The 21,588-nt window shown below is 40.3% G+C and overlaps 1 protein-coding gene across 11 annotated transcripts in view; it reads left to right on the top strand.

Annotated features, from left to right (window-relative positions):
- Window positions 1-21,588, top strand: part of TENM2 (teneurin transmembrane protein 2) — a 585,930-nt gene that overhangs the window by 499,272 nt on the left and 65,070 nt on the right. For 8 of the 11 annotated variants that reach the window (XM_071570619.1, XM_071570614.1, XM_071570617.1 and 5 more), the window contains 2 exons: window positions 2,613-2,813; window positions 4,859-5,071. In XM_071570619.1, the coding sequence (XP_071426720.1) occupies window positions 2,613-2,813; window positions 4,859-5,071 (414 nt within the window). The remainder of the gene's footprint in view (window positions 1-2,612; window positions 2,814-4,858; window positions 5,072-21,588) is intronic. The other 3 variants (XM_071570615.1, XM_071570613.1, XM_071570612.1) reach the window with 1 other exon arrangement.

Raw genomic sequence — 21,588 nt, 5'->3', positions numbered from 1 at the left:
AAATAGAACAAGATTGGAACTCAAAGTAAAACCCTCCTCAGTTTCAACTTTGAAAGCTACTACTTACCCAGATGATAGAACAAAACAGCTAGAAAGTATATTTGTCCAGAACAAAGGACAAAGGTGTTCAGTGTGCTATCCTGTAAAACAGCTTAGGGGCATTGAGAGGCTTATTCTGTGGCAATAAGTCTCAGCTGCATGAGCACTGTGGTTCAGGATAGAGGAAAGGCACTTCATTTCTGTAGCAGAAGGTGGTGGGTTTCATATGCCTCACATTCCTTTCATTAGTACTTTAATTGGAAGAGATGATACATTCCTGACAAGGAAAGTACATTATGGCATATCATTATCTCCTAAAAGTGGCTGTCCTGCCACATATGATGTTACACACATATTACCCTTCTAAATTTTCTGTTAAAATATCATCTAAAAAAAAAATAGACTAAATGTATGGGGAGGGCTTCATCCTGAAAGTACCATGACCTAGGGTTTTGTGTTCTTTACTTCTTTATTCAACCAGACTGTTTTATCACAGCTCTGTGTCTATTGGGCTCAATAGAAATGGTATGAAAGATATATAGTCTAAACCTTGGAGATTTTATTAAACACCAAGAAGGAGTAACAGCAACAAGCACTCTGCATAGTTTTAAAATAATGTGAATTTATCAATTTTTGTCTGAGCTGGAGCAAAAACCAATCTTGGTTTACCTACAAAATTGCATTATAATATTTTTGTGTCTGAGTAACTAAGCTTTAAGTCTTTTAAAACACCCAAAACTATAGCCAGTGTCATCATTAAAATGAAAATCTTTTAGGAAATTTTACAGTAATTTATTCCTGTACTGCTGTAATCTGAATTAAAATCAAAACTATTCTGATAACTCCTGTTATTGCCTCTCTGTGCCTGCCTCAATCCTCTGTTTGTGTCTAATCTATATACTTTAAATGTTCTGCAACTACATAAAATAATTTGACAAGGCTCTGTGTTTATAGAAAAGTTGAGATTTGAAAGATCAAGTATTGTTCACATCAGGTAGAGTGAAAATGTCTCTGCCTTAATTTAGAAGGATCAATTTGGAAAGATGAGAGATAAATCACTTTCATTATAAACTCAGATCTTCCCGGAGCAGCAAGAGAGAATGTCAATCATTCTTGGTCCTGTTGTTGTGAGCTAATATATACCAGTCATGAGAGGAATTCAAGTTATTTAAGACATGAATTTGACCTTGGCCCTCAATTCCACAGCAAAAGGCAGCTGATGAAGCCTCTATGTTCTTATTTGCTGTATGGCATAGTGTACTTATACAAATTCATGATATAAGATAATAATTTGGAAATTCATAAGGTTACTGATAAAGTTTATTTGAAAGACAGCTCATAACATTCTTTTATTTATCAGGATTGAAATAGCAACTGAAATTTCATTGCATCATTTTCCATCATAGTTATTTTCACTTTCTCCCTCTGTTGTTTCTGGACTGAGAAAATATGAAATCCATATCTGTTTCTGGTTTTATTTCTTTAAGAGGAGTAATCTGCTGGTTAGAATATGGGTTGAAGTAACTAAGGCTCTCAGTTTCATAGCTGAGCTATTAATGAGCCATGGATCAAACATTTCGAAGTGCCTCAATGATTACAAGCCTAAATGCAGCTGAAAGCCACTGGTATTTCGACTTCTAGGTACTTGAAGTGGCTCTCATAATTGTTCTCACAATGCTCTAACATTTTAAGAGTAATAATAACACTGTTGATGAAGGTACTCCAAAGAAAAATCCTTTCAAACTGCAATTTATTAACTTACATTTTAATTAAAGTACAATACACGAGCCATTGGAACTTCAGTGTGTTTCAGAATTGTCTCCAGGCTAATGTGTGGAACTCTTGATATATACATTTAAGTGCTATTTTTAAGTCTGTGTGTCCCCACCACAGCATTCCTGCAGTAAATCATAGAATCATAGAATGGATTGGGTTGGAAAAGACCTCCGAGATCATCAAGTCCAACCCTTGGGCCAACTCCAGTCCCTTTACCAGATCATGGCACTCAGTGCCACGGCCAAGCTCAGCTGAAAAACCTCCAGGGATGGGGAATCCACCCCCTCTCTGGGCAGCCCATTCCAATGCCTGAGCACTCTCTCTGCAAAGAATTTTTTCTGGTCTCCAACTTCAATTTCCCCTGGCAGAGCTTGAGCCCATCGTGCCCCCTTGTCCTATTGCTGAGTGCCTGGGAGAAGAGACCAACCCCCACCTGGCCAGAACTTCCCTTCAGGCAGTTCCAGACAGTGCTGAGGTCACCTCTGAGCCTCCTCTTCTCCAGGCTGAACACCCCCAGCTCCCTCAGCCTCTCCCCACAGCACTTGTGCTCCAGTCCCTTCACCACTGTTCAGTCAAACTGCCATAGTTCAGTCAAACCCTGTTTTATTTAATGTAAAACATAAATTAAATCACTTTCCCATTCTCAGACCAGCTGTTAATAGGACTTGAAGAACCACCTCAATGTGCTTTACTCATCACAGTGGTACAGACTTTTCCGAGCACACGTCTGTGTGTTTTCCAAACTCTCCATTATGTGACCTGACCCTTCTCTGCGTTGTTTCTGTTTCCCTCTGCAGTTGATTGCTTGGATCCCACGTGCTCCAACCACGGCGTGTGTGTGAATGGGGAGTGTCTCTGCAGCCCAGGCTGGGGAGGAGTGAACTGTGAGCTGCCCAGGGCCCAGTGCCCAGACCAGTGCAGTGGGCACGGCACCTACCTGGCTGACACGGGGCTTTGCAGCTGTGATCCCAACTGGATGGGGCCCGACTGCTCCGTTGGTAAGACAAATAGGGGGGTTCCCCTGCTTTTGCACCATTGTTCCTATTTTGTTAAGACATCAGTATCTATGGCAAGTTTCAAATGCAAATAATTTAGAAAATTGGAATGTGTTGGTTCTTGTGTAGTTTAGTTGGGAAGATGTGAATATGTATCTCAGATACTATTTTTCATGAAATTCTTTGTTTGGGGCTTTCAGTTGGAGGTGAGGTGGATGCAGCTTAGGAGTTTGTGTTTCATTCTAACACTGACTCTCATTTGGACTGAAAAAGTTGCATCAGTGCTCCAGATCTGTTTCCCAACTGTAAGTGAAGGCAGCCATAATTTATAAATGTGTGTAACATTTGAAGAGTGGAGAGCACTACACTTAAGTGCATTCTGGGGGTTTGCTTTACTGCACATCAAAATCCTACTCATTTATGAAAAACATCACAAACCAGGAAGATTGATTTTCAAATAAAGGGGTTTTTTCCCTATTCAGTTGTATGTGGAATATATTTTTTAAAAATCTATAATGTATTTTTTTAAAAGTTTGTAACACTTAAAAGCAGGCACAAAACTTGGCTAAAATTTTCATCGTCACCAAAGCTACAGATGTAAAACTTCATTATTCTAACACAGGGAGCAAAAGAGGAAAACGCAGATTTGACAAGACAGGAAATGTTCTACTTGTGGGGAATAATCTACTGGATATTTTGCATTTATATTGTAAGTTGAACCTAGAGATGGAGCTGTGGGCCAAAACCAACTCTCTCAAAATATTCAGTAATTTCCTAAGATTAATGACTTAGAATACCCCACCAGTAACATGCATATGAAGATATGTGTTTTCTGCTTCGTGTGTTAGAAGCCAGAAAAAATCATGAATGAGAGTTTCACTGTCCATGGCTTTGGTTCTGTGTGGGGCAAAAGACCCCTCTGTCTTTCTACAACTTCAGCTGGCAGAGAGCAGTAGAATTTTTGGAGTGACACATCTGATAATTGACTGTGTTAGTAACAGGAATCCAAAGTCTTTCCTCTGAAAGTGTCTTTTACCCATCACTCCTGCAGTCTAAGCGACCCTGAATTGCCACCATTCTCTGCTGAATGAGTTTTAAGTGGGTTTCACTGTCATCCTTAGCAAATCAATGTCTACCAGTGAAATACATCCCCCAAGGTCCAGGTGTGAATAAGACAGAGCCACCTGCTCCCACTCCAGCTGCTGACAGGTGTTGGGGATGCTGCCTCTGAAATTTGTGTCTGTGTAGAGGACACAGCTCTGCAGTGGTCTGTCCAGCACACACCAGCAGACTTTTTTAAACATTTAAATATAATTTAGGGCGGTCCCGTGGTGTAATGGAGAGCACTGTGGACTCTGAATCCCAAGGACCTGAGTTTCAGTCTCAGTAGGGACCGTCCCCTGGCAGTTCAAGCCTCCCTGCCATCCCATCCCGTCAGATCTCGGATGCTCAGCAGGGTCAGCCCCGGTCAGTACTGGGGGCTGTGACAGTCTCGAGGACTTCACTGTCACTGTCCAAGCTCGCTCGGCCGTGGCAGATGGACCTCAGGACGGAAACTGTGGGGCCAGTTCTGTGCATGCTGTGCCTCACCTAAAAAATCCACTGCACAGGCTGGAAGGGCTCAGGGCACACCCACGTGGGGAGAGCCCTGCCCAAATCTTCGTTCCTGAAGTCTGACCATACATACATAAATATAATTTAGTTTTAAAGCAAGAGTTACATGCCAGTTTTCCTCAGAATATGAACAGACATTTTGATGGCATTTAGTTTTCAGCCCAGACATGCCTGTTCTGCTCCCCTTCCTTTCACAATGTGGTTGCTGCTCCTGCCCCGCTGCCACTGAACCACCCGCTGTAGAATCATAGAATCGATTGGGTTGGAAAAGACCTCTGAGATCATCAAGTCCAACCCTTGGTCCAACTCCAGTCCCTTTACTAGATCTGTAATTCCAGTTGTTGTTGGGTTGTGATTTTTGTTGTTGATTTGGTTTTTTTTTTTTTACCTTCTACAAATGAGTTGGTGATTCCTTCTCTTCTCTTCTCTCCCAGAAGTGTGTTCTGTGGACTGTGGCACCCACGGGGTGTGCATGGGCGGAGCGTGTCGCTGCGAGGAGGGCTGGACGGGGGCAGCCTGTGACCAGCGCGTGTGCCACCCCCGCTGCACGGAGCACGGGACTTGTAAAGATGGGAAGTGTGAATGCAGAGAGGGCTGGAATGGGGAGCACTGCACCATTGGTAGGCAAACGACAGGCACCGAAACAGGCACATATTGCTTTCTTTTCATAAATCGTAGAGACATAGTTACTGTTGTGTTTTGTAATGGGCTGTTCCCTTAAGGACCCTCGTGCTTTCAGGGGTTAACTCTGGCACAGAGAGTGGGGCTGAAATGCAGGGGAGCTCTTGGAATCACTTAAAATCAGTCACAAAATGATTTGTAGAGATTAAAAAACCCCACAACAACAAATTCCACGTAAAGATGTAACAAAAGGTCCGTCCTGACATCATCCAAGCCAAGATTTTCAAACTTAACTCAACATTCCTTTGTGTGAATGGCACCTTTTGTAATTGCCTGGTCTGGTGCCTCAGTGCTCTCCTGCTGTCATAGATCACATCTGAAACACATCACCACACAGAGGGATCAAGTGGTGGAGGAATGAGCGTTCCCAGTGGTACAGCAGTGGCTCCCTGGCACTCTCTGTGCTGTGACAGTGGGAATGGTGTTTGCATGGGGACAGTCTTGACATGAGAGGGCTCTGTGGGCATTGCAGCCTCCTGCTGTCCCCTTCCCTCCTATCCTGGCATCACACAGAGGGCTGGGACCAGCACAGTTCCATCTCAGCTGGGATGTGTCAGCCTGGCAAGTTCAAAAAGGACACACTTACACAAAGCAAAGATGTTCTGTCCTCTCAGTTACCATGTTAGAAAAGTTACTCTGAGAAGGAAATTAATTGTTCCTGAATAAAGTTCTTTATTTTGTCTCTGCAACCCATCTGGCTGATTATTTGGAAAAATTACCCAAAACAAAGGAGAAGACTGTTATTTTCTTTATGCTGAAATAAAAAATGGGAAATTCTCAGTGGTCACATCCCCTCTGAGAAGTCTGAACAAATTTCCTTGGAACAAGATTATCCAGCTGCTGAGACAAAGTGTGCTTTTCTCCAGAAAAATTTTTGGAGGGCTGTGAGGTGTACCTTAAAAGAAACCTCTTGAGTCCAAACCAAAATCATACTGTTTTCATTATCTTAAGGTGGTAAATTTAACAAAGAAAAGAGTAGGTCAATTGAGATTTTAATGGCAATCAGGGACCTTAATGGGACAGTCTTATTACAAGTGAATTGTTATTTCTTTACTTAAAAGTATGGTGAGATTCTTGCATCCCTCAAGCTGTTTTTCTTTTTCATTCCTCTCTGATTCCTCCCTGGATATACAAATCATTTCTGATATGCATATGAGTTGGAAACTAAAAGTTTGCTCTTATTGGAGAGAAAAGCAAAAAAAAAAAAAGAAAAAAGAAAAGAAAAATTGATGTGTATTTTCAGGGCATATCCTTTGATGTTGTGGTGCTGCATGCTTTGCCACACTATGCTAATATGATTTAAATCAAAGCCTTTATGACTGAACACTTTGTGACCAGCACAGCTGCAGAGTGTTTTTTCATAACTGCTTTCAGACTTCCATCATATCAACACACCTCTGCTAGATTAATCCAGGCATTTTGTTTTCATGTTAAGCTCTTCCCAGATCTTTACAAAATGCCTAGTATGTATTTTTTCATTAAATTCTGTAATAATTGCTTATTTTAAAAGTTGATGCTTTGTGCAAAATTTGTTTTGCTTTCTAATCTCTTAGTAATATGCCTATGTTTAGAAGTAATTAGTGTGTGTAAAGTCTTCATTACTGTGCAGACAAAAAGATGCCTTTTACCAAGATCTCCAAAGTGTGCTGAAAATTGCAGGCTGAACTAGTGAACTCTGAAGTGAGATTTTAAGTCTTATTTTCAGAGCTTTGAACTAACTATCTCCCTATTCTTGATGTATGTAATCAATTCTTTCCGGAGGAAGGGTGAGACTTCTAAAGTGATTAAAATAGGCCTAAGCTTTTTTTGTTTGGTTTGTGTTAGAAACATATCCTTGAAACTTAATGTGCTTCTGCCTGTGGCAAGGATGAAAATGGTGCAAAAAAAGTAGGTATGTCCTCCTGGTTATAACTATCAGATTTGTGCAGTCATAAGTTGTCTGTTGTTTGTAGACAGATGCATATTCCTGTGATAAGCCTGTGTTAGTGAGAATTCTTCTGAGGCCATTTACAAAAGCACAAAGCAGGATGGCAGGAATGGGATTCAGTTCAGAGGGACAGCTCAGCATGACCCCACTGGTTTGTTATGTGGGACTGAAACACAGGCAGAGTTCAGAGGACAATGATGGTAAAGCTATTTATGTCAGTATTGGGATGAAAAACGCTTGGAGTTACCACTGGAAAACTTGTCCTTACAGTGAATTGAGACTTTGGTACAAGGATGAGTTGTTCTAGATGTTTTAAACATTAATGTGAAGAACTAAAGTGCTCTTTAATTTTACAGAACTGCCTTTATGGTTTCGCTTCCAACTGAAAGTTTGACACCCCATTTAGTGTCAGAATCACTCACTGAAGAGGGTCCACCTGAAAAGCTAATAGTCAGGAATGCAATTTTGATGTGTTAAAACCTTGATTTTAGAATTATTTTATTTTATTTTGTTAGTCCAAAGCCATGATTTAGTCCTTTTTAAAATACAAACTGCACAGTCTGTTTGTCCTGAGGCAAAGCCTCAGACCAGAGTAAGACATCAGAGGAGCAGAGGGTGAATCTTTCCCATCCTTGCACAGTTTGTATTGTTGAATATCCATTTGAGTTTTTCAGGAGCACTGCATGACCAGGCTTACCTCACTAGACATTTGAGAATTTCTCCATATGGCCTTGAAGAAAAAAAATGTGAACTTTGTGGGAGAGGTTATTTCCTCTGAATTTCCACTTTTTGCTATGCCTGGTCTGAAGTGAAGTCAGCAGGAAAACTTGCTTTGATTCCAGTGACTTCAGGCCAAGCCCACTTGGAACAAAACTATATAAATCATGAGAAAGAAAAGCAGGTTTCTATGGAAAACCAAAATGCATTTTCTTTTGTTTGTGTTTCTTTACCAGTCTCACATGGTTTATTTACATGGCAGTGGGAAAGAAATCATCATAGCAACCTGCAGGTATCCAAGCTCACTCAGGATGTTTTATTCTATATAATATCAAATTAGGCAAACAAGACATTAACAGAATACACACTCCTGGGCATTTCAATGTTGAGCATCTGAGCTCAAAATTTTTAACCAAAGTGAAGTTTCTCTGTGCATTACCTGGTTTTAAGAAAAGCACTCTGAAAAGCCTCCCAGCACAGCAGAATTAGCTCAGTGTTAACAAACTGTTTGTGCAAAGCAGCTTTTGCCTGTGTGCAATAGAATTACCTATAAGAATGAATGCAAATAAAGATGGATGCATGTGCCAAGTTACACAGATTTTGACAAATCTATATCCAAATGATGTGAAAGGAGCAGTGTCTGGTCTTGCTCAGATACTCTGTGTAGCACAGCAGAACTACAGTTCACTTTGCTACTTCAAGCAAGAAAAAAAAATTGCTTACTGGAGTGGTGATAAAGAAAATTAATCTTTTCCCAGTGCAAAAATAGACCTGTCAGGATATGTTTATTAAGTGATTACTATTCATTGATTGCAATTATGGAGGAAGTTACAACTAAATAATAGAGGGTAATGTAGATGAGAAAAAAATATTGGAAAACTAATAACAAAGTGAAAGACTAAGGTATGGAAGTTGTTAATCTCCAGCCAATTTCATGACAGAAAGTTAAGATGGAAGATTTAGCTTTTCTGTGAATCATGTGAGTGTTGTTAAAGTGTGCTGTTATACAACAGATCTGTTGCTTTCACTGAAAATAATATTTGAATGTTGTTTTTAAGTGGTTGTGGCGGGTGTTCTGTGTATAAACTGTCAAGAGAGTGTTCCAAGGACAGTGTGATATATATGGAGATCTTATGAAACAGTCAGAAAAACCATTTAAAAAGGGTAATTCCATCTGTAATTCATATCCCTGCAGCATGAAATGTGACTCTTATGAAGTTACTGGTAAAAATCTCACTGTGAGACCAATGAAATCCGGATTTAATCCTGAATATTTACAAGTAAAGTGTAAAAGTTTGCAAATGTGTCCTTTAAGGTGAGCTCTCATCAGAAGGTGATACATGAGGTTTTCTTTGTGCTGCTTGTTGTATTCCCAAGCCTGCTCACACCCTGCATTAGATGTAGGTTAAGCTCTCCCCTTCAGACAGAAATTGGGAAAGACCCTACTCAAGGCTATGTGATAATATGGATGCTCTGCTGCAGATTTTGATCCAGACAATTCTTATATTTTCTGTTCTTTACTTTTCAAAGCAAGTCAGCTTTGCCCCCTGGTCCAGGCATGGAGGCTGAACCTCCCCCTGCCTCCCTGCTCACCCAAACCCCACCAGGTGATGGGCATCTCTGCAGGCTCTGCTGAGGTTCAGCCAGGCTGGAAGAGACTCTTAAGGTCCTTGAGTTCAACCATGAACCCAACACTGTTCCTGGCCTTGATACTCCTTTTGGAAATCTGACTCCAGAGTGGGGATCTGCCACTCTCTTTCCTCCACTGAGTCCTTGGCCCCTGTACTAAAACCATCAAAACTGATGCTCCATAGTTAATAAGGGATTTGGAAATTGCGTTAGCCCTTTGTCTTATCTTCTGTGTTTTCAGGGCCTGGAATGAAGAGGAAAGGTTTGAAAGAACCACAATTCTGTCACCTACATGTTGGAAAATAACCTAAACTTTTCAGATACAATAAAAATGTTCAGGAAAAAGGAAGGGCTCTGTGTCCAGGATTAAGAAGTTTAAGTTACAGAACAGGATATTTATGTTAGGTGTTAGGAAAAAAATATAACAGTAAATGAAAAACTGAAGTAGGATGTCCAGGCAAGCTGTGGACTCTTCTTCAATGCAGCTCTTAACAAGCATTCAGACAAACACCTGTCAGGAACAGCAAAGGGGTAATTCCTCCTGCCATGGGACAGGGAGCTCACCAGAAAGTCAGTGAACTGCATGAGCTCCCTTCCAGTCTTGTTTTAAATGAGCTTCAAAGGAAGCCTTCCTTCTAAGGAATTTATTTCATAATGGCCTATGTTAAGATTTGTACTTTCACTCCTTTTAAGAATCTAATGCCTTGGAAGTAGATTTGATTCTTTTTCCAACCAACAAGGCTGATCTGTGTGTTCTGTATTTGCAGAACAAGGGCTTGTCATTGTGGATATTGAGCCACTCTGAAACATCCAAACAAACTTACACCCAGTAGGTAAATACTTTAAATGCCCTCCCTTTAAAGCACCAAGACTTGCCCAGGTGAACTCTGGGTGGACAGAATTCCACCTCTGGTTTTGCTAAAAACTAAAGTTTACTACAAATTCCACACATTCCCCCAAAGTGTTTTGAGATGACCACGCCCCTTCCAGCTTTTAGACATGTTTATATTTTCTGTCATCCGGAAGGAATACCACAAGTAAAGTGTAAAGATTTATCATGAAGCCAATAATCAATAGGAACATTAATAATGCAGCATTGTGTTATCTGTGGATATAGCAAGATATTTTTGTCCCATGATAATGCTCATTGTGTCAAAGATTTTTATCTTCTACTACTGATTTCTCTTGTTGTAATTACGACGCTAATGATTCAAAGATGAGGCAATTTTCAGGAGAGATGGAAAGTGTGTGGGAGGAGGCAGTGGAAAGCCATTGCATCTGACAAAGAGCAATTTAGAAGGAGCTGGATATATTAGTCTTCTCCAGTGCACTTCTAACTTAAAATTAATCTGTAGCAGTTTATAACCTATCACAGCATAAAAAAAATCTCTAGCGAAGATGACAGGAATTTAGATTGCATGCTCTGTAGAGGGAGGAACACGTTTTTTCATTTTATTTGAAAAATGCATGGAAATATTTGGGTCATGACCACTCTTCATTACTGCTGATACAGAAATATGTTGGTAATATAGATGATGACATGACCAGAAACGTTACAGTTGTTGGCTGTTTCTGTATCTGCAGATCCCAGTTCATCACCTGGGGGATACAACTATCCCACTGTTTTTCCAGCTGGTAGCAGGTTTCTTGAGAAGCACATCTGTGACAGCCTTTTAGGTGCCAAACTACCCTTGGCGTGTTGGAGGGTGGTTCCCCCCTGTGTCTGTTCAGCAAAACAGAAGAGCAGCGGGTGCCTCATGAGGCAACCTGTGGGATTCTCAACAATTCCTGTCATTCTCTGCCCATCATTCACATTTGCATTTCTGTCATACGAGTGCAGAGACTCAAAAGGTAGAGGGTTTGGTCACATATAGAATCATAGAATGGATTGGGTTGGAAAAGACCTCCGAGATCATCAAGTCCAACCCTTGGTCCAACTCCAGTCCCTTTACCAGATCATGGCACTCAGTGCCACGGCCAAGCTCAGCTGAAAAACCTCCAGGGATGGGGAATCCACCCCCTCTCTGGGCAGCCCATTCCAATCCCTGAGCACTCTCTCTGGAAAGAATTTCTTTCTGCTCTCCAACTTCAATTTCCCCTGGCAGAGCTTGAGCCCATCGTGCCCCCTTGTCCTATTGCTGAGTGCCTGGGAGAAGAGACCAACCCCCACCTGGCCACAACTTCCCTTCAGGGAGTTCCAGACAGTGCTGAGGTCACCTCTGAGCCTCCTCTTCTCCAGGCTAAACACCCCCAGCTCCCAAATATGTTGTATCATGTTACATTTTATAACCAAAACCAAGGAACTGTACTAGTCAGTCAGACAAATGGTCATCCAGGATCTCTGTGCTTCAGTAAAGGTGCAAGTTCCTGCTAAATAAACTTCTTCCTGAAAGCTGATGCTTTTTATGCATCCCAGCTGCTTTTGCTGTTGAGCTGCTTTGTTGGTTTTGTAAACATGTTATCTTTTATTTCACCCCCAAAACTTCACAATGACATCTCTTGGCTGTGGAGTCCCCAGATCACATACTGTGTGGTCAGCTCTTCCTTGGAATTCTTCTTTCTGGTTTGTAACTTTGCAAATTCCTGCTGAAAGATACTTGGCTCCTTTTGTGGATCAACTTTCCAAACAATTTCTGTAGCACTGGGGAATCCAGAAGTATGATGTGCATCCTCTTACTTTATCATAAGCTGATTATGTGTATTTGTAAGGAAATATATTCTGTGTAGAGATTTGTGTATTGTGAGGCTGGTTTGACTTTCAGGGAGTTTAGGAACAGAATTCCTTCTCATTTGCAGAATTTGCACGGGGCAGCTGGGGATCTTTCTTGGCTGAAAGGCAAGTTATTCATGAGGAAGAACTTTCCTGTTGCATTCTTTGCTGAAGGCTTCCTGTAAATGATTGAAATATGTCAGAGTGCAGTGTCAGAACACTTGAGTGGTTTTTTTTCTCTCTCTTTTTATAGGATATTTGCAGAACATGACCTTATTTCTTCCCTTTCTAGCCTAAAAAAATTTAATGAGTGTGTTTTCAGCAAAACTTCCTGCATTATGTCTAGTACTTCAAAGATGCACCCAGCAGATACCGGTGAATAGCTTCCCAAACTAAAACCACATTTCTTTTTTCTCCTTTTGGAGGGCTTTCTACATGAGTTATATTGATTTTCTGGCCAATTCTTGAACTCTTAAAAGACCACAAAAAGGGGGGAAGGGCAATCAATCAAGGAGCTGATCTAACTTTTGAAAGGGCAGAGCTGATTTTGCTGTTCACAGGAGTATTCCCAGCGTCAGACAATCTCCTCTTCTCCTGCAGATAATATTTTCTGTGTTATTTTGCACCCTGTGGTGTCAAGCAGAGCTTCAGCAAGTGAGTGAATTACATGGTGTTGCTGGATACAAAACAACAAAGACACGGGAATGCTTGTGAGAGGTCAGTGACATAGATTGTGTAGAGATAGAAAGGTAGTACCAGCTCTCGAGAAATATATATGTGTGTATATATATATGTAATATTTATGCTTCCTAAGAAAGAAATAGAAGAGAGAATAATGCCTGCCCATCCTTTTGAGGCCTGCTGTTTGTGTTCTTGTTAAAGATAACTTTTCCTTGATCACTTGCATTCCTGCCTATACCTTCTCAAAGTACAATCTCTGCATCTTCAGCATCGGTTTCAGATAATCTTTCCTGCTTGAAGATGCAAATAAAGCCAACTGTGTTTTGCCTGCCTGCTGCAAACTCTGTGGAATAACAATTCAAATGCAAAGCCTTACCTTTTCAGCTTCTTGCCAAATTAATATCAAATTAACGGTTAGGATGCATTAGAAGTCAGAGACTTGTCTTCCTAAGATATTTGATGCTTTTGAAATTCTCTGCTCAATATTTTCTTAGTTTAATGTTGTATTAAAAATATTAATGTCAGAAATAAAAAGGAAAAAACGGTCTCTGTAGCACCTCAGAAGTGTCAGCTCAGGATTTTGCTGTGTGATCTATTTAGGGCTTCAGGGAAAAACGAAACCATTGAAAGGCTTCTCTTTAAAGTGTCAGTTCCCTCTTAGGCAGTAACTGCTCGCTGAGGGTGAATTCACACTGATGTTGAATATTGATACATCCTTCTTTCCCTAAAAGCCCTTACTTAGACAGTTTTTAAAAAGATCTTAAGGATTGAATATGGGGACTTGTTCAGAGCACGAGTTATGAGGTATCGTGAGCCATTCTTACTGAAGAGAGTTTTTTACAAAATTTATGTTATCCAGCTCTTTTCTCTTGTTCTTTTTTCCATCCCTACTCTGCTCTGGTTATGAAATGTTCATTAGGATAACTTTGGTTCTGGAGATTATTCCTGTAGGCAGCCTCAGCCTATTTCAGTTCAGATTTAGTTTTTCTGTACATCCAAAAAGAAGCAAAGTTTGTTGTCCAACAGAAATCATCATATAATTAGCTGAGTTGGTTAAAACTTGGTTGTAATAATGCCAAGGTCATGGGTTCAATCCCCTGTGTGGGCCACTGACTTAAGAGTTGGACTCGATGATCCTTGGGGGTCTCTTCCAACTCAGAATAGTCTGTGGTTCTGTGAAAGTCAGGAATATTATAACGTGGTGTATCTTGTTTGCCCAAAGAAATTACAAATATGTGGGTTACTGAAATGTAAGAGCTGTGTACAAACTTGATTGTTCTTAAAGGCATTCAGGTCCGATGTTGTGGTCCGTGTTCATCTCTGTACGTTGGAAGTGCAAATAATTGTAGTAATATTTAGCTCACTATTACCTGATTTTATAGCTGCCAAAAAATTGTAGCTAGCTGGCAGGTTTCTACAATTTCCAGCACGTTCTACTGTGGTGTTTTCAGTGATACAGCCCTGATTGACACATACCTGTCCATCTCAGCCTGTCAGTTGTCTTCAAAACACGTCCATGCCTGGATGGATGGAGACAAAGCAGTGCTGGTGTCTCCTTAATCTACCAGCAGTTCAGTCACACTGAAAGCCAAAGCAAAAGCAGGACATGAGAAATTAAGGGTGCTGTGTTTGTTGTCATTCTCCCCTCATTCACTAACAGGATTAGAGCAGAAAGGATTCATGGCCCAGCTGTTCCCTGAAGATTTTCCAATCTGAGAGGTGACCCTCAGCCCTGCACGCTCCACACTTAATCTGAATATTTCACTCCAAACAAGTATCTCTCTTAAACAGTTAAGCAGTTTTCATGGAAATGTGGCAACTTTGCTTTCACAAAGACTTTGGTGTGACACAGATCAGAACGTTATCCCTAATGAAAATTTGGGCAGAGGAGACATGGCTGTCTGCTTATCCATGTTAAGCTTTCCTGCCTCTCATTCTACCACCCTTAAAAGCCATTTTTGCTCCTGCCCTACTGTAACGTGCCAGTTCTATGGCCCATGACTGATGTGTAACATCTGGGCTGTGTTGCATTTCTTGTGCTGTCTCACTGGTTCTTGGGGGCTGTGCAGGGACCCCCAGATGCTCAAGAGCAAAACAGTCTCTGGGTTCTCTCAGACATGGTTTGCATAAAAGCACCCAAGTCCGACCCACCTCCTCTGTAATGTCTCCATTGTAGAATGCCTTTTAAACAGCCTGGGGTTTCCTGCAGTCTGTAACTAGGGAGCTATAATTTTAACAAACAACCCATCAGTGTCAGAGGTTTATTTCTTTTTTCTAAACCCACTGTAATTTTAGTTTCTCTTCACAGTTTTTAACAGCCTGGTGTGGAACAGGTTGACCAACTCAGCATGAATAGGCTGGGACCTGCTTTTAAAATGCTGTAAAATAAGATATCAACAAAATAGCCTCAAGGAAAGGTTTAGGTATTTCTTTTTAAAATGTTTTGACATGACTGAACTACACGAGCTGATAGTTAATCATTCAATTGAAAAGTATATACACTTCTAACATCTTGGTGTATTTTTACAGGAACCCACATAAGATGCTTCTCTCCTGTATTTATTCTGGTTAATTATAAAATTTCAGGTCAGGGTTTTTTTAGGTAGCTGTTGGAAGGCTAAAGTTATTCAAGAGTGTGAAAAATGAGTAAGACTCGTAATGCATCTGGACCACATATATTTTAATTTGCCTTCAAATAGTTTTTCAGAGCATTGAACAGCTGAGCTAAAGAACCACAGTGCATCAAGATGCAGTCCCTGTTCTGAAGAGAATTAGTAGGGATAATAGCTTTGGTAGCTAAGAAATAAATATAATGGTGTGATTGTGATTAAAACCACTCTTTTTAATTAAAAACTGAATCAGTTTGTAGTGAAAAATATGACTGGGTTGCTAGGTGGTGATTTGAGGCTAGAAGCAATACTAAGAGGACAATTATCCAAGAGCACAAATTAGCAAACAAAAAACTATCAGTTTAGCAACAGCATTTTTTGCCTAGAACACCATGGTGATTTATTGATCGACTGCTGCAGATAATGTGATTTTCCAATTGTTAGGAATCAAAAGGAGTTGCTGAGTTTCCTGTGGAAGGAGTTCCTCAAGGATAGAGCTGAAGCTATTTTTGTAAATTCAGAATGCACAAACACAACCCCCTAAACGTCCCAGAAGATGCTGATTCTCCCCAAACCAGAGACACATTAGTACAGATGAGAGAACTGACTTTTTGTTTGAACCACTGGGAATACCAGGGAGTAGAACTCAGTCCCTAATGTAGCATGTTACCATCCACTTTTCAGCACAGTTTCAATGTAAACTGATCCGAGTTTTTTGCTTTCCATTTAATAAAGCAAAGCAAAATGTGTATGTGGTGGGTTCCAGATCACTTCCCTCTGAAATTAATAGAGGAATTAGCATTATAGCACGGAGTCTTACAGTGGCAGCTACTGTGCTCAGAATTAAGCAGTTAGAGAAAAGAAGTTGGGTGTTTCTCTTCCTTTTCCCTATTTTTTTTTGTTTTAACTTGCAGGATCACTTGTATTTGAACTAGGAAGGTATTACTGAAAGCAGAAAGCCATAGATCATTACTTACTGCTGAAAAGTGAGAACACAATATGAATTTCTTAAAATATTTACGGATTCTGATTAGTTCTAAAACCTTTTTCTTTTTTTTTTTTTTAGACTAATTTGATACCAGTACAGGAAAAGCAGTGGCAATGTGCCTATTGTAATTTTAAAAAAATAAATAAATTAAAAGGTTTTTAGACTTGGATCATTGCAGAGGAGCTTGTTGGGATTCTGAAAGGAAGGTTAATGTTGCTTCCACTGCTAATAGATGCTTGAATTGGGGTGGAGGGGAGTACAGTGGCACAGATTTTTAGATCCAATTCATCTCTTTTTTTTTTTAGCTTCTTTGGAAAGTAGGGGTAAAATTGCTTTTTTGTTACTGTCTCCCTTGGATCGTTAGTAATTGATTCTTTATCATGAAACCAATCCATATATATCTTCATTGTGTCCTGTGAATGTTTGAACCGTTTTTTTTCCCTTCCAAAATAAGTCAGAAATATTGATTTAGAGGGGAGAAAGTCTTCCATGTTTAGAGAAAGAGTTATCAGAGTCAAGGTCACTCTTTGTGAAGGCTGAACAGGCAACAGTCACTTTTATTCCACAATATTCCTCAGAGAGGGGGTTACAGACCAGTGTCTATACCATGTTTTTCTTGCACAAATAGCTAAAAGAGGGAATGAAGAAATATATATATATATATATATATTTTTTTTTTTTAAGCATTATCTTGCCTTACTTCAGATCCAGAGGGAGGTGGAGATCTTACCAGTTTTACAATTTTTCACTGGAATCTTTTGTTAGATGTTCTGTAACAATTTTGATTGTGAGTACGCTGAGTAAAAAAAGAGAATTAAAGTTGGTAAGGGCCACTCTTGATTTCAAACTGTAGTTCATATCCTTTATCAAGACAGCTAATTAGGTATAAAATATCACTCAGATAGCAAACTTTTGGGATACACAGAAGCATCTCCTGAAATTTTTAATATTTTCATACCACGTGAATTTTTTTTTCAAATAAAACTAAGACTGCTTAGTGAAACCTAATTATTTCCCCATTCCTTTTAATCTTTCAATCTCCCATACATGAAGAATTTTCTAAGTAAATTCTGTCATCCTAGACTAGTAATTGTACTTCTGCTTACTATGAAAGCCCTAAAATCCTCATTACTTAATTTAAAATAATTACTGCATGGAAAGTTTAAAGTATGAGATGCTTTTTATAGGGAAATATTTATTCAGCAGAACTGGGATAATTTATCATGTTTGCCTTCCTTTAAAAACTGCATCTGTTATTCAACTTTTGTAGTTACAGTTTCCTCTGCTCTACCAAGGATTTTTGTCAGCATTTCTGAGATAAAACACCAGAGTTGTAAAAATTTCTATCAAGTCATATATAATATGTCTGATTCCTTAAGCTGAGTGTCCCCATTGATATCATATGGAACATTTCATAAAGTTATTTGCAGAATACGCCCCCAGACCTTAATTATTTTTTTATGTATTTTATTCCTCGGGATAAAGATGTTAGAAATTGGGAGGAGGGATATCACTCAGAAGTGAGCAAATGACAGTGAAGTGAAAAGGAAAATAATGTGTGTTCTCTTGGTGTTGCTTCTGGGTTTTGTCCAGGTTTATTAAAGATGAACTTCCACAGAGCTACTGCTGCTCATCCCTTACTCGAATTAGGTGCCTTCAGTCCAGTATAGGAGCTAATGGCAGTCAGGGAGTTGTTTCAGTCAGAGAGAAGGAGGTTCAAAGGGGAGAAAGCACTTAAAAGTCTTTATTGACAGATTTGTATCTGGAGGAGAAAGGCTCTGTCATTAAACTGCAGGAGAGCTTTTCCACTTAAAAAGGATTTTTACAAGCACTTCCTGATGTCTTACAGCAGTAAATTGGATATGCACTGTGCCTGATTGAGCACGTCCCACATGTGTATTTACTCTGAAACCTTGAGCTCTTCCAAAATTCCCTTGGCTTGATTGTGATCCGTGGAGATCTGAAACTCAACAGAGTCCAACTGCCATCAAACCTCAGCAGGGAGACCTTCAGGTGCCATTTTGGTGTGGCAAAGGGCTCTCTTGTTGGCTCCTCATGGCACGGAGTGTGGAGAGTGCTGGAGCTCGAGCCAGGGCAGGACTTGCCTTTCTGCTCCAAACTGCTTCCTGTTGCTGTGCAATGGGAAAAGGCTGCTTGGTTTCACAGCTTTGGACAAATGATTATTAACTAAAGAAAAGCCTAATAATTGTGAGTTTCTAATGTGTTCCTAGAAGTGTGCTAACACTTCAGCTATGCATAAGAATGAAAAATGACACCACAGCCATTGAAACTCTGGGAAACAGCGTGGTAACCTGAGTTATCATTTTGTTTGAATGCTGAGGGTCAGCAGTGCTGCCCTTCAGAGCAATCTCATGCTCTGGTACGAATCCTGGGACCTTTTTTGATTAGTAATCAGGATAGAAAACAGAAAAGAAAAATGTGTTTGATACCTGTTTGGTATTTAGATTTTCAGTGATCTGCTACTCAAGCTGTATTTTCTGCATTGCAAAGAAAGAGCTAATGACACAAAACTGTAGCACATTTTCCTTTAGCTGTCCCATGCACAGACCTTAGTTGTTGTTTATGATGATGATGAACAAGAATTCCTCATAACTGATCTTTATTTATAATAATATTGTCTGCTTTCCCCTCTGGGGTTTGTTTGTTGTTTTGGGGTTTTTTTTCAAACTAAACCAAATATCCTGACAATATGTAGTTGTGCACCTTCTTGTCTGACATGGATCAGTGAATAAAGTGCATTAATCCAATGTACTGGTTATACAGTCCTATTGCAGCTGAGATGGGGTGGTCTCTTCTTGGCTGCACCTCCAACTCACTTATCTTGTGTTTCACCTCCTGAGTGAAGTTCTCCTGACAAACATTCCCAGTATAACGAGTAACAACCTGCCTGTCCCACTATGGCTTTAAAACTGTCAAATACAGATGCAAAGCAATCAGGTTAAAAGTCTTGTTGGTGCTTCTGATGCCTTCAACAGAGAAATGGGAAAGAAATACTCTGCCTAGCAGCAGAAAGACTTAAGTATTCGTTCCAGAGAATTAAGGACACTTCTAGTGAGGCGAGGGGAGGAGCAGAGCTCTCGGTTGCCTCATAGTAAATATGTTAAATGTAAAGCAAGCAGAGCCTAAAGACTCGTTTCTCTTCCAAATTTCTTCCAAGTGCAGATTAAATGCATTTGTCTTTCTTGGGGGTGGAATTGAGAAGATGATCTCTCTAGTAGATCAAAATCACCTTCCCAGATTTATTTAGTATTTAAATATCAAAGCAACTGGCTATGTATGAAGGATTATGAGGTTTCTTCCTTCACCACATAGGCAGATAAAAAAGGAACAAAAAGAACTGACTTATGCTTTGTCTGTGTATGCAGGATTTAAACCAGTTTATTTATGACTTTTATTAGGTATTTGTGCAGTTGGTAGCTATAAAAATTGGAAAATGGCCTGATATTCATGAGGCTTATGTATATTGACAAGGAGTGCAGAATGGGGCCTTGCACTTTGGAATTAAAGGCATGTTTATAGTTTATGTACTAAAATATTCATCTTCTATACTACGCCTGCCAAACACACAACTCAGAATGCATTGCTTATCTATTTTAATTTGTTTTACATACATTGCCTGTGTGGGGGAATACTGATCCTAGGTCATGGGCATCATTTCATACTTTACACTTGTACATATTAAAACTCCATAAATTCTAGCAATAACAAACATGTGAAGTATATTTATTTTAATATTCCAATATCCATTGGGTTTGGTCACCTCTAGTCATATTCATGAATATCTAGGATTACTGCAAGCCAGAAAGAGTATGAGAAGCATTTAGGGTATGTTACATTTTTCATTCCAAACTATCCCACAATACTTCATAAAAACTTCTGGTTTTTTTCTTTTTCACTTTCTTTTGGATTTTGCTTTGGGACAGCTGGAATGTTTGAACTCTGAGGTCTGAAACCAGCCATGGAATCAATGTGATTAATACTTTAAGAAGGTCAGCTGCAAAATATAGTGCACAAGTCCTGTACCAAAATTAAGGGACAGAACATACTAATCTGCTCCACAGTAAGAGAGCAAACTGCCTACTTATGTTAAGGCTCATATTTATTCGTCTTTCCGAGATAACCTGTGCACTTACACAGGATCTGCGTTTGCATACCTGAAAGTTAATAGCTAAATTATAAATTCTATGCAGGCATTAATACCTAATGAATAGCAAGTAATTATATTTTAATAATGCCTGAGAAAACTGGGATTCCCTGCCCTGAGAATTATGAATGATAAGGCTGAAGGGATCATAGATAATTCAGTTTGGATGGGATGTCAGGAGGTCATCTGGTCCAGCCTCTTCCTCAGAGCAGGATTGTTAGGAGGTCAGACATCAGACTTGGGCTCACAGTTTTTATGACAGACTCCCTACAATCCTCCCTGTTGCCCAATGCACAGGCTGTTACCACTCAGTGCCCTTCTCTGCATCTTCTGTAGCTCGTACTTAAGGTATTTGTACATTGAGCTTACCAGGACGTGGCTGATTTACCCTGGCTTGGTGTTTGCCTCCCCTGCCTCTGCACTGAAACTTGGTTGCAAAAAAGAATGTTACTTAAAAATATTTCCTGAGCAGTAGAGCCGGTGATGTCGATTCTCCTTTAAAATTTCAAGTAGAAGAAATGGTGGGTGACATCTGTGTCCTGAGAAAAGGTAAGCAGTCACAGTGGACCTCCTCTGCTGACCCATCAGGGCTTTGATTCAGAGGGAGAAGAACATTTGCCCCACTGGAGGGTTTTCAGTCAAAGGAGAGGTCTGGAAGTGCTCCCTTCCTCACCCTGATCATGGACTTCCCATATCAGCAGGGTCTGAGATTGTAAAGAATTGGGGGTACTAATTGAAAGGAAGCTCAACAGGAGCCAACAGTGTGCCCAGGTGGCCAAGAAGGCCAATGGGATCCTGGCCTGGATCCAAACTAGCGTGGCCAGCAGGCCCAGGGCAGTGACCCTTCCCCTGGACTCTGCATTGGGGAGGCCACACCTTGAGTGTTGTGTTCAGTTCTGGGTCCCTCAGGTCAGGAAAGAGATTGAGGGGCTGGAGCGGGGCCAGAGAAGAGCAACAAGGCTGGAGAAGGGACTGGAGCACAAGTGCTGTGGGGAGAGGCTGAGGGAGCTGGGGGTGTTTAGCCTGGAGAAGAGGAGGCTCAGAGGTGACCTCAGCA

Source organism: Pithys albifrons, chromosome 15 (genome assembly GCF_047495875.1).
Source record: "Pithys albifrons albifrons isolate INPA30051 chromosome 15, PitAlb_v1, whole genome shotgun sequence".
Taxonomy (NCBI): Eukaryota; Metazoa; Chordata; class Aves; order Passeriformes; family Thamnophilidae; genus Pithys; species Pithys albifrons.
This window is presented reverse-complemented; position numbering and strand designations above follow the sequence as displayed.